This window comes from Medicago truncatula, chromosome 3 (assembly GCF_003473485.1).
Source record: "Medicago truncatula cultivar Jemalong A17 chromosome 3, MtrunA17r5.0-ANR, whole genome shotgun sequence".
Lineage (NCBI taxonomy): Eukaryota > Viridiplantae > Streptophyta > Magnoliopsida > Fabales > Fabaceae > Medicago > Medicago truncatula.
The window spans coordinates 232194-247260 of NC_053044.1; the positions used below are offsets into that span (position 1 = coordinate 232194).

Below are 15067 nucleotides of genomic sequence, written 5' to 3' on the forward strand. Positions count from 1 at the left end.
GATATGAGAGACATCAAAGGCGTACTACTAGAAGGTTCAGGGTTCGAACCCTAAAAACTAATATGGAAGGCAACATGGCATGTTGATTTTTAGGCCTGTCATCATAGCCATTTCATTTACATGTCACTGACTACATTAGTACCTAAGTTCTAATTCTACACTGCTTCAAGGTCGAAAAAGCAAAGACATCCTATATAAGCAATATAAAACAGAATACAAAGTGCCTATTACATTACTTGTTGGTGCAATGCATTGAAATTATCAAATACCAAAACATCAAAGTAGAGAGGATACATAAGTTGTTAATCGCCATAGTCAGCCGCACGAAACATTGTGACTTTTAGCACCAACGGATTATTCTTGATCAGCTCAAACACACAATAATCTCCATGTGACAGATTATTGTCCCTTTGAAATATTGAAAATCCCCTCGTTATTTTCATTGCTGATGACGAATTGGCGTCATGCAATATGCCAAAAACTTCCCACTGCTCACCATGAGAAGTTTGGATCTTTATAGGAACATTTGGCTTTAGATACTTTGAAGCAAAATCAGCATTAACATACTGCACATTAAATGAGATATCAATTAAAGTGGCAACATAAATAAATAACTCAACATTTGCTTTAAAGTAAAATTCTCACCACATATTTTCTCTTAAGAATTTTGGAACAAAAGTAAGGGTTTTTTGGATTGAATTCCTTGGCAGCTTCCTCTGATCTTTTAGAAGCATGATTGTCACTTGTTTCAACCTTGGACCTTTTCCTAGGACTATGACACTTTGTGTTTGTTTCTCCATTAATACTTTGAGTTTTGAATGGATAGCAAATCTCAACAGAAGTTACATCAAATATAACAACATTAAACTTTGAATCCCCTTCATATTTGAAACGCAAGAAGGAACCATACCCTATAGAATAGTATTCTGCAAACTGTTGCCATTTGTTGCAAAAGTAAACGTCGTTGCCGCATTTCTTCAGTTCCATTTCCCAATCACAGCCATCGGGAACAGTAATTGTAGCAACATTCTTGAGTTCATTCCCAAATCTTTTTATAAATCCATCTGGAATTCTCTGCAGTGATAACAACTCATCTGTTATACGTGTATGAGATTGTCACAATTGGTTCACTTCTATGACTCTTGGTATCACTTTTGTTCAATATAATTCATTCAAAATCAGCTCGCTTTTCAACAATTTGTTCAAAATCAATTTTTGGCGCCATAGAACCAAACGAAGATAATTCAACTTTGTAGGAAAAAGAAGGATAAACCTCAAGCAGAACTGGTCATCATCTTGAATAGAGAGAGAGCACCAAATGTCAAAATCCAATCACGCAAAATTGTCACAAAGCATTTCAATAAACAATTATAAAGAGACTTTCGAGAAAGCACATTTTATCATTTTGTAATTCATAATATAATATTTGACATGCATATATAAAATCATAAAATTACAAGCTAACCACAGTTCACTCCTTCACATAGAGGTGAAAAGCAGCAGCGTTTCCGTAACTTCAATATCACAGTTTCGAGTCATCAATTTCAAAACACAAAGACGATTCCAAAAAGATTAAATATTTTTCGTGCTTTTCTTCTCAAGAAGGATTTATTTGATTACAATCATAGAAGTATTTAGCGCAGAAACGTATTACAAAGAATGAATTCTACCTTAAAGTTGAGATTTTAAGTATTGCACTCCAAGTGTGATTTTAGTCTCAGATTTATTGTTGAATTCACTCTTAAGGGAGTTTAATGAATTCAACTAAGTATGTACTATGCAATCACTTTCAATTCAACTATGGGAATGTAATCAAACATAAGTTATTGTAGTTTGTAGTGACAAAAGCTCTAAATTCTAGCTTCAGATTGATAACAATTCTAGAAGCAAAATCAATTTTACTCGAGCACAAGCAAGGGGGGTTGGATAGCTCAACTGGTTTGAGCTAAGAGTTAAGTAGTCGGAAGCCTAGGATTCAAGTCCTCACAAGGAAATAAAAAAACTAACACAACAATTAACATACTAACATTTATCATTAAAAAAATGTCAAAATCAATTTCACATCTCTAGAATAAATTTTGCCACATCCAAAACTAAACCAAACATAAACTAAACTAAACTCACAATAAAAGTTTCAAAATCAATTTTTACAACCTTAGTATGAAAGAAACACTTAACAGAACAAGTGATCGACATGCAAACAGACACAAAAGAACAAAAACAATGACAAAGAGACTTTGTAGCACATGAACATTTAAATATCATTTTATAAAATTAATAATAACATTTGATTGACATGCATGCATAATAGTACAAAACAAGCCAGAAAAAACACTAGTATTTGAGACATAAACATATATAGGCAGAAAAACAAGTCAAAAAGAAAGAGATAAAAATAAACATACTATTTGAGTGTCATGAATGGGTGAGGGAAGGATGGCTTTCATAAAATGTTTAGAATCTTTCTCCGGCGCCGGTGGCCGGACAGAGCTTCTCCGGCGAGCCTGCATTGTTTGTTCACTTGTGCAAATAATAATAAAGTGAAATGAGTTTCAAAGGTTACTTCACATTCTAAATATATAGTATTTTATTTATTATTCTATAAAGAAAAGTCAATTATATAGTATTTTATTTATCAATGAATCTTCTATTTTTTATACTATTTTTGACATAATCTTTTGATTGATATACTCAATAAAAAATAATTAAAAGAAGAAGAAAGTAAAGGAGTATAGAAATGAGGAAGAAGAAGAAAAAAGATTGAATTCAATTCAGACTCTCACAATTTTTTAAGGGGTTAATTAAGTCTTTGACATAAAATACTTCAATTAATCTCTGAAATTTTCATACTATAGACAAATTAGTCTTTAACTTAATATATCAGAGAAAATAATTTGTCCCCAATATAAAAATGACATGATTAATTTGAGTTTATTTTTTTTGTTAAGGACTGTTTTGACCCACAAGAATTGAATCTACATTGAAGAATAAATGGATAAGGTAATTCTTTTTTGACTTGAACAAAATATAGTATCACATTTTTTTCAGGCCTTTTTTCCTTATAACATTCATTTTATAGAAGTCATTATTATGTGGTATTTATATTTATAGGTAGAATGGCTCAGTCAAACTCATGTGATAATTATTCCTTCTTTTTCTATGTTTCACAAAACATAGAAAAATTTAAATGAGAATAAAATTAAATGATATTAATTGATGTGACTGATTTATTTTTATTTTTATTTTTCCATCTTATATGAATGTGTCTAAATCTTTTTGATTTGAGGTTGTGACTATATTAGACTTTCTCTTGAAAACAATGCTTTTATCTCCATTTAATCATTGTCACTATCCAAATATGCTTTTATCTATAGATCCTAAACTATTTGGCATGTTGATTTAACTCATTCTTTTTAAGACTGATATCATATTTGTTGTCAACAAACTCAGCCATTCCATTTAGATGCCATTTTATAGTAGCTAAGTTCTACACAAGAGCAGGGAATTCTTTTCCATGCTCACTCTTCCACTAAACTCACAACCTATGTATACCAATCAGGCCAAATGTAGTAGCTCTAGCTCAAGCTTTAACAGAGGCAGAATGTAGGTCAATTGCTTGTCTCACAAGTGAACTTCTCTTGATCCAACCACTTAATTTATCTTTGAAATTCAATTGCCTCCCACTATATGGTGATCTATTATGATATGTTAGCAATTTCGATAGAATACATGATATAGCATACAATGAAATATCTAAAACATATTTGATAATGATTGCAACTTCATCAAGCAACATGCAATATTATCAGTAGAGGTAAGCAACATGTCAAATATCATATTTTGTAACAATCATCTAAGTCCAACAATTTCTCAAGCTTCTCGTAGGGTTCTAATTTTCTGCACTATCCAAAAAGAAAAAACATCCCAATAAAGCAAAATGAAACATAGAATACACATGTGCCTATTACTAGTTGGTGCGATCCATGTAAATATCAAATACCAAAACAACCTGAAACATCATGTCTCATTCATCATCAAAGTGGAGAGGATCGATAAGTTATTAAACGTAATAGTCAATCACACGAAACATTGTGACTTTTAGCACATCCGGCGTCTTATTGATCAGCTCGAACACACAATAATCTCCATGAGACAGATTGTTGCCCCTTAGAAATATAGGAAATCCCCTTGATATTATCATTGCTGTTGATGATGATTTGGCATCATGCATTGCACATGAAACTTCCCACTGCTTTCCGTGAGAATTTTGGAGCTTTATAGGAACATTTGGATTCAGATGCTTTGAAGCAAAATCAGCATTAACATACTGCACATTAAATGAGATATTAATTAAAGTGGCAACATAAATAAATAACTCAACATTTGCTTTAAAGTAAAATCCTCACCACATAATTTCCCTTAAGAATTTTGGAACAAAAATAAGGGTTTTTTGGATTAAATTCTTTGGCAGCTTCCTCTGCTCTTTTAGAAGCATGATTGTCACTTGTTTCAACCTTGGACCTTTTCCTAGGACTATGAAACTTTGTTTTTGTTTCTCCATTTGTACTTTGAGTTTTGAATGGATAGCAAATCTCAATAGAAGTTGCATCAAATATAAAGACACTAAACTTTGAATCCCCTTCATATTTGAAACACAGGAAGGAACCATACCCTATAGAATAGTATTCTGCAAACTGTTGCCATTTGTTGCAAAAGTAAACGTCATTGCCGCATTTCTTCAGTTTCATTTCCCAATCACAACCATCGGGAACAGTAATTGTAGCAACATTCTTGAGTTCATTCCCAAATCTTTTTATAAATTCATCTGGAATTCTCTACAGTGATAACAGTTCATCCGTTATAGTATAGGACCAAATTTTAGAGCAGGGCTGACACATTTGAGATTTACATAATTGGTTTGCTTCTATTTCTCCTAGTTTCACTTTTCTTCAATTTGTTCAAAATCAATTTTTGTCGCCATTGAACCAAACGAAGATAAGTAGACTTAGTAGAAAAAAGAAGGATAAACCTTAAACAGAATGGATCATACCAAATGTCAAAATTAAATCGAATCATGTAAAAGAGTCACAAAGCATTTCAAATAGATTCCCTAAACAATCGTAAAGAGACTTTCGAGGAAGCACAATTTATCATTTTATAACTAATATTATAAGATAATATTACATGCATATGTAAAAGCACAAAACAAGCTACCCACAATTCACAAATTAAACGTCACGGTTTCTAGTCATCACCTTGAAACCACTGAGACAAAGACAAAGACAAACCCAAAAAGATTAAATATTTTTCATGCTTTTTTTCTTACAAGGGATTTTTTTTATTACAACCATTGAAGTATTTAGCAGAAGCATAATACAAAGAATGAATTATTTGAAGTTGAGATTTAAAGTTTTCTACTACAAACATGAATTTTAGTCTTGAATTGACTCTTAAGGGAATGTAATGAAACATAAGTCTCTTCTGATTCAACTATGGGAATGAAATCAAACATAAGTTAATGTAGTTTGTAGAGACAAAAACTCCAAATTCTAGCTTCATGTTAAAAACACATGAACAAATGTCAAAATCAATTTCACATCTCCAAAATCAATTTTGCCTTATCCAAAAGTGAAACCAAACATACACTAAACTAACTTAAGAAAAGATTAAAAATCAATTTTTACAACCTTAGAATGAAAGAAACAATAAACAGAACAAGTGATCAACATGACAAAGAGACTTTCAGCACATTTAATGATTTTATAAAATTAATAATAACATTTGATTGACATGCATGCATGCATAATAGTACAAAACAAGCCAGAAAAAAGCACTAGTATTTGAGACATAAACATATATAGGCAGAAAAACAACTCAAAAGAAAGAGACAAAAATAAACATACTAATTTAGTGTCATGAATGGCTGAGGGAAGGATGGCTTTCATAAAATGTTTAGAATCCTTCTCCGCCACCGGTGGCCGGACAGAGCTTCTCCGGCGAGCCTGCATATTGTTGCAATTTTGTAAAAAGTGTTCAAAGTTTACTTCATATTCTAAATATATGTTATTTATTTTTGAGTTAAATATCTTTTGATCATGTAAATATACCAATTTTTTATTTTAATGAACTTTTAGTCCCTCAAAACTTTTCATCTTCATTTTTTGACGTTCATTTTAAGTAAACTCATATATAGAATTCACATTTTTGAATGAATTTTTTGCAGAAAAATTTATAATATTATAATATTCTCTCCAAAAGAATAATTTTTTTTTAATAAAATATGATTTTTTATATTTTTTAGGCTTAATTATTAAAATTGACCTTGTAATATATGCGAAATCGAAAAACGATCCTGTAAAATAAAAAACACATATTATAACCCTGTAATTTGGGATTCTTATTATTTTTTTACCATAAAATATAGTTGAAGTCCAAAAAATTCTTGGAGGTTGAATTTTTTCATAGTTTTTTTCAAACATGTTTAGTACGTTAAAACATGACTTTACACAAAAATTTAAATTTTTTCAACTAAGGACGAATTGATTATGAATTTTTAATGTGTCAAAAACACAAAAAACAAAATAATGATAACTCCAACCTAAAATCAAATTTTGAGCTCATTGTTTGACAAAGACATCTATAGAAATACATAAAAAGGATCTGCAAAAATTTGTAGCATTTCAAAAATGTTTCCATATTTTTTATTTTTCAACCAAAACGTGCGAAATTGCAATTTTGATCCGAGTGCATACTCATGGGTCAAATTTTGTTCTCTAATTTTGTAGGCATGGTTATAACATCACAAGAAACTTCACCTTTAAATTTTGGAGATTTTAAACGAGACAAAAATTAATTCTGAATTGTTTAATAAATTCATCCTTAGTCGGAAAAATCTATTTTTTCGTGTAACACCGTGTTTTAACATCCTAAAGATGACTTTTCTTTTTAAAAAAAAAAAACATCCTAAAGATGGTTGGAAAAAAAATCATGAAAAAATTCAATCTCTAGATAACTTTTTTGGACCACGAGTTTCTTATAGAGTCAAAAATAAGAAGAATTTCAAATTGCAAGGTTAAAATATCTATTTTTTATTTTACAATGTCATTTTTCAGACATCACGTATTTTACAGAGTCAATTTAAACAATTAACCCTATTTTTTAAGATTAATTTCATATTTAACTAAAAAATTCTAATTTATTTTAGGAAAGAATGATCGAAAGTGGTGATTAAAAATTTAATATATATTAAAAATCGAAGAAATTTTTTCAAAGGCCTAAAACAAAATGTTAATATATTTATGCAGCTTGAAAATATATTTAACCTTTTATTTATTATATATAAAGAATAAAGAAAAATCAACTAGTATAATGTGATAGTGACGGGACGAGACCTGCAAAGGCAAAGACACAAACTGACAAAAATAAGATTTTCTCTTCTTCTATTTTTGACATGATCTTTCGATTATGATTGATCTAATGAAAAATAAATTAAAAAAAATAAGAAGAAAGGAGAGGAGAGGAGTATAAAAACGAGGGAAGAAGAAAAAAAAGATTTTAAGAAACGAAAAACGTGACCTTTTATTTTGTCTAACAATAAAATTGAGTGTCACGTTTTTTTTGTTGGACTTTTTCTTATAACATTCATTCATTTTATAATGGAAAGTGAAATGGTAATGGTTGGAGTTCGAACATCAGACACTCTACTTTTTCACAATTAAAATAAACGTGTTACTTGATAATAAAAAAGAAAGTAATTTTATAAAAAAAAAAAAAGACATTTCAATTATAGACGAGGTTTGATTAGGACATGACTCACGATGAATTATTGTTTAAATTTAATTGAAAGAGATATCAATATTTAATTCTAATACATTTAAGAAATCTGTATATACCAAACTTTCCAATTCTATAGATAGATAACATGCTCTCGAAGTTAGTCTCTATGAACCCAAATTATATCATTAAGGGTGTATTTGGATGGAGGGTTTAGGAGGGGAGGTTTAGTTTTCATTTTTAAATTACGGACATTATGAAATGTTTTTTAAAAAGTTAACATATTAACATAATAAACAATCTTATAACACTTCAATCATACTTGATTTATTTTAGAAAAACATGTTACATAGTCCGTAATTTAAAAAAGAAAAGTAAATTCTCCCCTCCCTTCTCCTCCTAAACCCTCCATCCAAACAGACCCTAAATGGTATAATCGAAGGAATTAGGAATGGTGAAATTGGTTATGGATGAATTTTCAAAGTACATATTTTAAAGTTGAAGGTCGCTTTAGTACACATAAAACCAAACTTTTAGTCAACATTTTTTTTAATGATAAATGTTGTGATTATAGATTCTCTGTTATAACTTGCTCATCTTACTAATTTTTTTATGTAGATTGCATCATTATAGCTAGTCTTAATCCATTGGTGATGAAGGCAACAAATTAAACATGTTGAATTATATAATCATATTGAAAATCTCAAGGATCCTGTGGGATTCTAAATTGCAAAGTTAAACAAAAGTACATTCTATCACTGTTGGAAGACAATGATTTTATTCTAGTTAATCATCGTCTCAATCCAAAGATCCTTATTTAGACTCCATGGCAGTGGAACCGACCGTCCATAGAACATAAATCCTAAATATTTTGAGGATGCATACCGGTATAAGAGCCATTGACCGTCACAAGAATGCAGTTCGGTTGGTGATATGAGAGACATCAAAGGCGTACTACTAGAAGGTTCAGGGTTCGAACCCTAAAAACTAATATGGAAGGCAACATGGCATGTTGATTTTTAGGCCTGTCATCATAGCCATTTCATTTACATGTCACTGACTACATTAGTACCTAAGTTCTAATTCTACACTGCTTCAAGGTCGAAAAAGCAAAGACATCCTATATAAGCAATATAAAACAGAATACAAAGTGCCTATTACATTACTTGTTGGTGCAATGCATTGAAATTATCAAATACCAAAACATCAAAGTAGAGAGGATACATAAGTTGTTAATCGCCATAGTCAGCCGCACGAAACATTGTGACTTTTAGCACCAACGGATTATTCTTGATCAGCTCAAACACACAATAATCTCCATGTGACAGATTATTGTCCCTTTGAAATATTGAAAATCCCCTCGTTATTTTCATTGCTGATGACGAATTGGCGTCATGCAATATGCCAAAAACTTCCCACTGCTCACCATGAGAAGTTTGGATCTTTATAGGAACATTTGGCTTTAGATACTTTGAAGCAAAATCAGCATTAACATACTGCACATTAAATGAGATATCAATTAAAGTGGCAACATAAATAAATAACTCAACATTTGCTTTAAAGTAAAATTCTCACCACATATTTTCTCTTAAGAATTTTGGAACAAAAGTAAGGGTTTTTTGGATTGAATTCCTTGGCAGCTTCCTCTGATCTTTTAGAAGCATGATTGTCACTTGTTTCAACCTTGGACCTTTTCCTAGGACTATGACACTTTGTGTTTGTTTCTCCATTAATACTTTGAGTTTTGAATGGATAGCAAATCTCAACAGAAGTTACATCAAATATAACAACATTAAACTTTGAATCCCCTTCATATTTGAAACGCAAGAAGGAACCATACCCTATAGAATAGTATTCTGCAAACTGTTGCCATTTGTTGCAAAAGTAAACGTCGTTGCCGCATTTCTTCAGTTCCATTTCCCAATCACAGCCATCGGGAACAGTAATTGTAGCAACATTCTTGAGTTCATTCCCAAATCTTTTTATAAATCCATCTGGAATTCTCTGCAGTGATAACAACTCATCTGTTATACGTGTATGAGATTGTCACAATTGGTTCACTTCTATGACTCTTGGTATCACTTTTGTTCAATATAATTCATTCAAAATCAGCTCGCTTTTCAACAATTTGTTCAAAATCAATTTTTGGCGCCATAGAACCAAACGAAGATAATTCAACTTTGTAGGAAAAAGAAGGATAAACCTCAAGCAGAACTGGTCATCATCTTGAATAGAGAGAGAGCACCAAATGTCAAAATCCAATCACGCAAAATTGTCACAAAGCATTTCAATAAACAATTATAAAGAGACTTTCGAGAAAGCACATTTTATCATTTTGTAATTCATAATATAATATTTGACATGCATATATAAAATCATAAAATTACAAGCTAACCACAGTTCACTCCTTCACATAGAGGTGAAAAGCAGCAGCGTTTCCGTAACTTCAATATCACAGTTTCGAGTCATCAATTTCAAAACACAAAGACGATTCCAAAAAGATTAAATATTTTTCGTGCTTTTCTTCTCAAGAAGGATTTATTTGATTACAATCATAGAAGTATTTAGCGCAGAAACGTATTACAAAGAATGAATTCTACCTTAAAGTTGAGATTTTAAGTATTGCACTCCAAGTGTGATTTTAGTCTCAGATTTATTGTTGAATTCACTCTTAAGGGAGTTTAATGAATTCAACTAAGTATGTACTATGCAATCACTTTCAATTCAACTATGGGAATGTAATCAAACATAAGTTATTGTAGTTTGTAGTGACAAAAGCTCTAAATTCTAGCTTCAGATTGATAACAATTCTAGAAGCAAAATCAATTTTACTCGAGCACAAGCAAGGGGGGTTGGATAGCTCAACTGGTTTGAGCTAAGAGTTAAGTAGTCGGAAGCCTAGGATTCAAGTCCTCACAAGGAAATAAAAAAACTAACACAACAATTAACATACTAACATTTATCATTAAAAAAATGTCAAAATCAATTTCACATCTCTAGAATAAATTTTGCCACATCCAAAACTAAACCAAACATAAACTAAACTAAACTCACAATAAAAGTTTCAAAATCAATTTTTACAACCTTAGTATGAAAGAAACACTTAACAGAACAAGTGATCGACATGCAAACAGACACAAAAGAACAAAAACAATGACAAAGAGACTTTGTAGCACATGAACATTTAAATATCATTTTATAAAATTAATAATAACATTTGATTGACATGCATGCATAATAGTACAAAACAAGCCAGAAAAAACACTAGTATTTGAGACATAAACATATATAGGCAGAAAAACAAGTCAAAAAGAAAGAGATAAAAATAAACATACTATTTGAGTGTCATGAATGGGTGAGGGAAGGATGGCTTTCATAAAATGTTTAGAATCTTTCTCCGGCGCCGGTGGCCGGACAGAGCTTCTCCGGCGAGCCTGCATTGTTTGTTCACTTGTGCAAATAATAATAAAGTGAAATGAGTTTCAAAGGTTACTTCACATTCTAAATATATAGTATTTTATTTATTATTCTATAAAGAAAAGTCAATTATATAGTATTTTATTTATCAATGAATCTTCTATTTTTTATACTATTTTTGACATAATCTTTTGATTGATATACTCAATAAAAAATAATTAAAAGAAGAAGAAAGTAAAGGAGTATAGAAATGAGGAAGAAGAAGAAAAAAGATTGAATTCAATTCAGACTCTCACAATTTTTTAAGGGGTTAATTAAGTCTTTGACATAAAATACTTCAATTAATCTCTGAAATTTTCATACTATAGACAAATTAGTCTTTAACTTAATATATCAGAGAAAATAATTTGTCCCCAATATAAAAATGACATGATTAATTTGAGTTTATTTTTTTTGTTAAGGACTGTTTTGACCCACAAGAATTGAATCTACATTGAAGAATAAATGGATAAGGTAATTCTTTTTTGACTTGAACAAAATATAGTATCACATTTTTTTCAGGCCTTTTTTCCTTATAACATTCATTTTATAGAAGTCATTATTATGTGGTATTTATATTTATAGGTAGAATGGCTCAGTCAAACTCATGTGATAATTATTCCTTCTTTTACTTCTACCTATAAGTATGACTTGAACAATGCTGCTTCAAGAACCAAATGAGCAAAAGCATTCCATTAAAGCCTAACAATGCCATAGTTGGTGAATGTAAATTGTAAAATATCAAACAAGATCAAGTTGTAACACAACTGGCGATGATTTCTTAATCAACTCAACCTTGCATTTATCACCGTTTGACAAATTGTTGTACGTTGCAAATTTAATGAATCCTTTCCCCAATCGCAGTCCTGAACGACCTAAACGTGTACAACAAACATCCCATTGCTCTCCTCCATTGCAATTTTGGAGCTTCACAACAACATTTCGTTTCAGATGCTTTGATGCAAAATCAGCATTAATATACTGCACAAGGGAGCGAGGTAGGACACATCAATTTAAGGAACAACAACAACATATATATATCAATTAAAAACTAAAATCCTCACTCACCAGAGTTCTATACTTATAGGTAGAAGTAAAAGAAGGGTTTAATTCTGTTCCTTCATCCTCACTTGGTGAATCATCAGCATAATTGATTTCAACCCTGGACCTTTTCGTAGGTCTAGGACACTCTGTGTTTGTTTCTCCATTAGTACTTGGAGTTTTGAGTGGATAGCAAATCTCAACAGAAGTTACATCAAATATAATAACACTAAACTTTGAATTCCCTTCATATTTGAAAGACATGAAGCAACCATATCTTAAAGAATAGTATTCTGCAAATTGTTTCCATTTGTTGCAAAAGTAAACATCCTCCCCACGTTTCTTCAATTCCAATTTCCAAGTAAGACCATCCGGTACAGTAATTGTAGCAACATTCTTGAGTTCGCTCCCATATATTGTTATAAAGACTTCAGGAATTCTCTGCAGTTATTATCACTTGTTTAATTGATTATAAAACAACTCATCAGTTATACTATTAGAAAGAGAGAGAGAGAGAGAGAGAGTAGTGAATTTTACAATTTCTTTGTCATGAATGGGTGAGGGAAGTATGGCCTTCTTAAAATGTTTGGATTCCCTAATTTCCATCTCTGCCTGCAATTCAATAAGTGATAAGTGTCAACACTTCACACATTCAGATCACCAATTCACATTATAAACAAAGAATAATGAACTCGTATGTGGCGTGACGTGTGAGCGGTTTATGTTGCGAAAGAAAACACACTTAGGATATTTGAAATTAGAAAATGAGAAAGAATGAATGCAAATTATTTTATTCACTGGTACTGCACTGCTTCTGTTACTAACAACACTTGGTCCATATTGCTCATTGATGATAGCTATTAGTAACTAAAAAAACCTAACAACCAACCAAACTACCTATCATATGAATTGATATACAACGGTTCAAAAATTATAAGGATTGATGAATAAACAAATGTGAAACAACGTTTTACCGTGCGAGATGTAGTAGCTTGTAACACAACAACAGGCTTTCTCTTTATCAGCTCAAAGTTGTAAAAAACTTCCTTTGATAGATTGTTTTCCCTTGCAAATCTACAGAATCCACTCGTAATTCGCATTGGTGTTTTACTTGCTCTATCCAATACACAAGAAACTTCCCACTGCTTTCCTTGATAATTTTGGAGCATGAACGGAACATTTGGCTTCAGATGCTCCTTAGCAAATTCACCAGGAACATACTACACAATGGAGGAGCAATCAATTTAAGCCGCAACATAAATGTAACTCAAACATTTACTTCAAAACCAAATACTATGAAGTAAAAATTCTTACTGCGTAGTTGTTCTGGACTTTGGAACAAAAAGAAGTGTTTTTTGGGTTGATTCCATTGGAAGCAGAGCTCGGACAGTTTATGTTTGGTTCTCCATTAGTCCTCCGAGTTTGGAATGGATAAGAAATCTCAACAGAAGTTCTATCGTATATAACAACATTGAACTTTGAATTCCCTTCATATTTGAAATCTAAATAACAACCATAATAAATACAATAGTATTCTGCAAACTGTTGCCAATTGTTGCAAAAGAAAATTTGGCCGCCACATTTCTTTAGTTCCATATTCCACTCACGACCATCGGGAACAGTAATGGTAGCAACATTGTCGAGTTCATTCCCAAATCTTGTTATAAACTCATCTGGAATTCTCTGCAGTGATAACAACTCATCTGTTACACTATAGGTATCTAAACTTAAAAAGATAGGTAACATGTTTATGAAATTTCAAACATTTAAGTTTCTATTTTAAAGAGCTTCTTCAACTAAGTTATTGTTTGGATTCACTATTGTGCACAATGAATAAAAGATTTAGAATCCATTTTAAAAAAAAAATCAAAAACTATATCACGATATGTATGTTGTCCGGCCAATATGTCTTGCCACTATCCATATTTTCCAACACTTCTTTTCTCGTGTTCATGAATCTAATATCTAGCATGTTAGAGTCCAGTAGGATCTTATATCCATGATTAAATAAGATGTGAAAATAATTCTCTCATCCATCATTTATATCATTTTCCTAAACCAAAACTTTACATTCTTCATCCCTTTTATGCTTCACTTTGTTCAAGTCTATTGTTCTTATTTCTCACCCCCTACCTAGCTTATATTATAGATTTGTCTCCTTGAAGCCTAAAGATTGATGTAACATGTCAAAGTATTGAGTTCAAATCCCCTTAAAAAGAGTTGTTAAAATGACCATTGGTATAATCTTCATTAATAAAATAAATTTCCTTACTCGATCCTTTTTTTTTTATATAAAAATTTGGTATAACCCATCAAAAAATTTAGTTTTTACTTCGTCCACCGGCTTCTTCATCTCTTTCTTAGCTTCCTTATATTTTTTTGACTTTTTGACGTTTTTACACCTACTACAAAGATTTGTTAACCTTGAGTCTAAAACTACGAGTTCTACTTGACAATATATCATCAATTGAAATCAAATCAAATCATGGGAAGACCTAAAGCTAATATTGTTTTTTTTTTTTTTTTTTTAATTTACCTAAAGCTAATATTGTTAAAAGGAATCATTTTATCTCAAAAAAATACCCAAATCAAACGATCAAGCCCCAAAAAAAAAAGACTTTTACTTTTCCCACCATGCTGCCTCCTCGCGTGCCTTGCAAAATTTACTAAAATACTCCTGGTCCGGATTACATAATCCGGACTATTGTTAGTGATTTGCGAAAACAGAAATCCGGACCAGATGTTATGTAATTTTCTGTGTTTTTCTTTGATGTCAAGGGTCTCTGTTGACCGTTAT

At 31.1% G+C, this 15067-nt stretch overlaps 2 protein-coding genes across 2 annotated transcripts; both read right to left on the minus strand.

The window, feature by feature from the left end:
- Positions 1 to 82: 82 nt before the first annotated feature.
- On the minus strand, positions 83 to 8673 carry LOC11405351 (putative B3 domain-containing protein Os03g0621600). Its single transcript, XM_039832437.1, has 5 exons — positions 8659 to 8673; positions 4407 to 4835; positions 4082 to 4327; positions 646 to 1074; positions 83 to 566 (listed from the first exon to the last, which is right to left on the minus strand). Exons 1-5 carry the CDS (start codon positions 8671 to 8673, stop codon positions 303 to 305), a joined length of 1383 nt encoding a protein of 460 aa, XP_039688371.1. The 3' UTR covers positions 83 to 302.
- Positions 8674 to 8785: 112 nt separating this feature from the next.
- Positions 8786 to 14056, minus strand: LOC25488444 (uncharacterized). The gene is made up of 7 exons (XM_039832442.1): positions 13585 to 14056; positions 13245 to 13490; positions 12808 to 12882; positions 12298 to 12711; positions 11977 to 12210; positions 9349 to 9777; positions 8786 to 9269 (listed from the first exon to the last, which is right to left on the minus strand). Exons 1-7 carry the CDS (start codon positions 14014 to 14016, stop codon positions 9006 to 9008), a joined length of 2094 nt encoding a protein of 697 aa, XP_039688376.1. The 5' UTR covers positions 14017 to 14056; the 3' UTR covers positions 8786 to 9005.
- Between the last annotated feature and the right edge of the window lie 1011 nt (positions 14057 to 15067).

Bases quoted from the DNA above. Each gene is read 5' to 3' on its own strand.
- LOC11405351 (XM_039832437.1), bottom strand. The intron at 1,075-4,081 runs GTGATTGACTAT...TTATCACTGCAG, and splicing joins TAAAAGTCACAATGTTTCGT to AGAATTCCAGATGGATTTAT. The intron at 567-645 runs GTGAGAATTTTA...TTTAATGTGCAG, and splicing joins TTCTTAAGAGAAAATATGTG to TATGTTAATGCTGATTTTGC.
- LOC25488444 (XM_039832442.1), bottom strand. From the start codon at position 14,016: ATGTTACCTATCTTTTTAAGTTTAGATACCTATAGTGTAACAGATGAG. The intron at 13,491-13,584 runs GTAAGAATTTTT...TCCATTGTGTAG, and splicing joins AAGTCCAGAACAACTACGCA to TATGTTCCTGGTGAATTTGC. The intron at 12,883-13,244 runs GTAAAACGTTGT...ATTGAATTGCAG, and splicing joins AAGCTACTACATCTCGCACG to GCAGAGATGGAAATTAGGGA.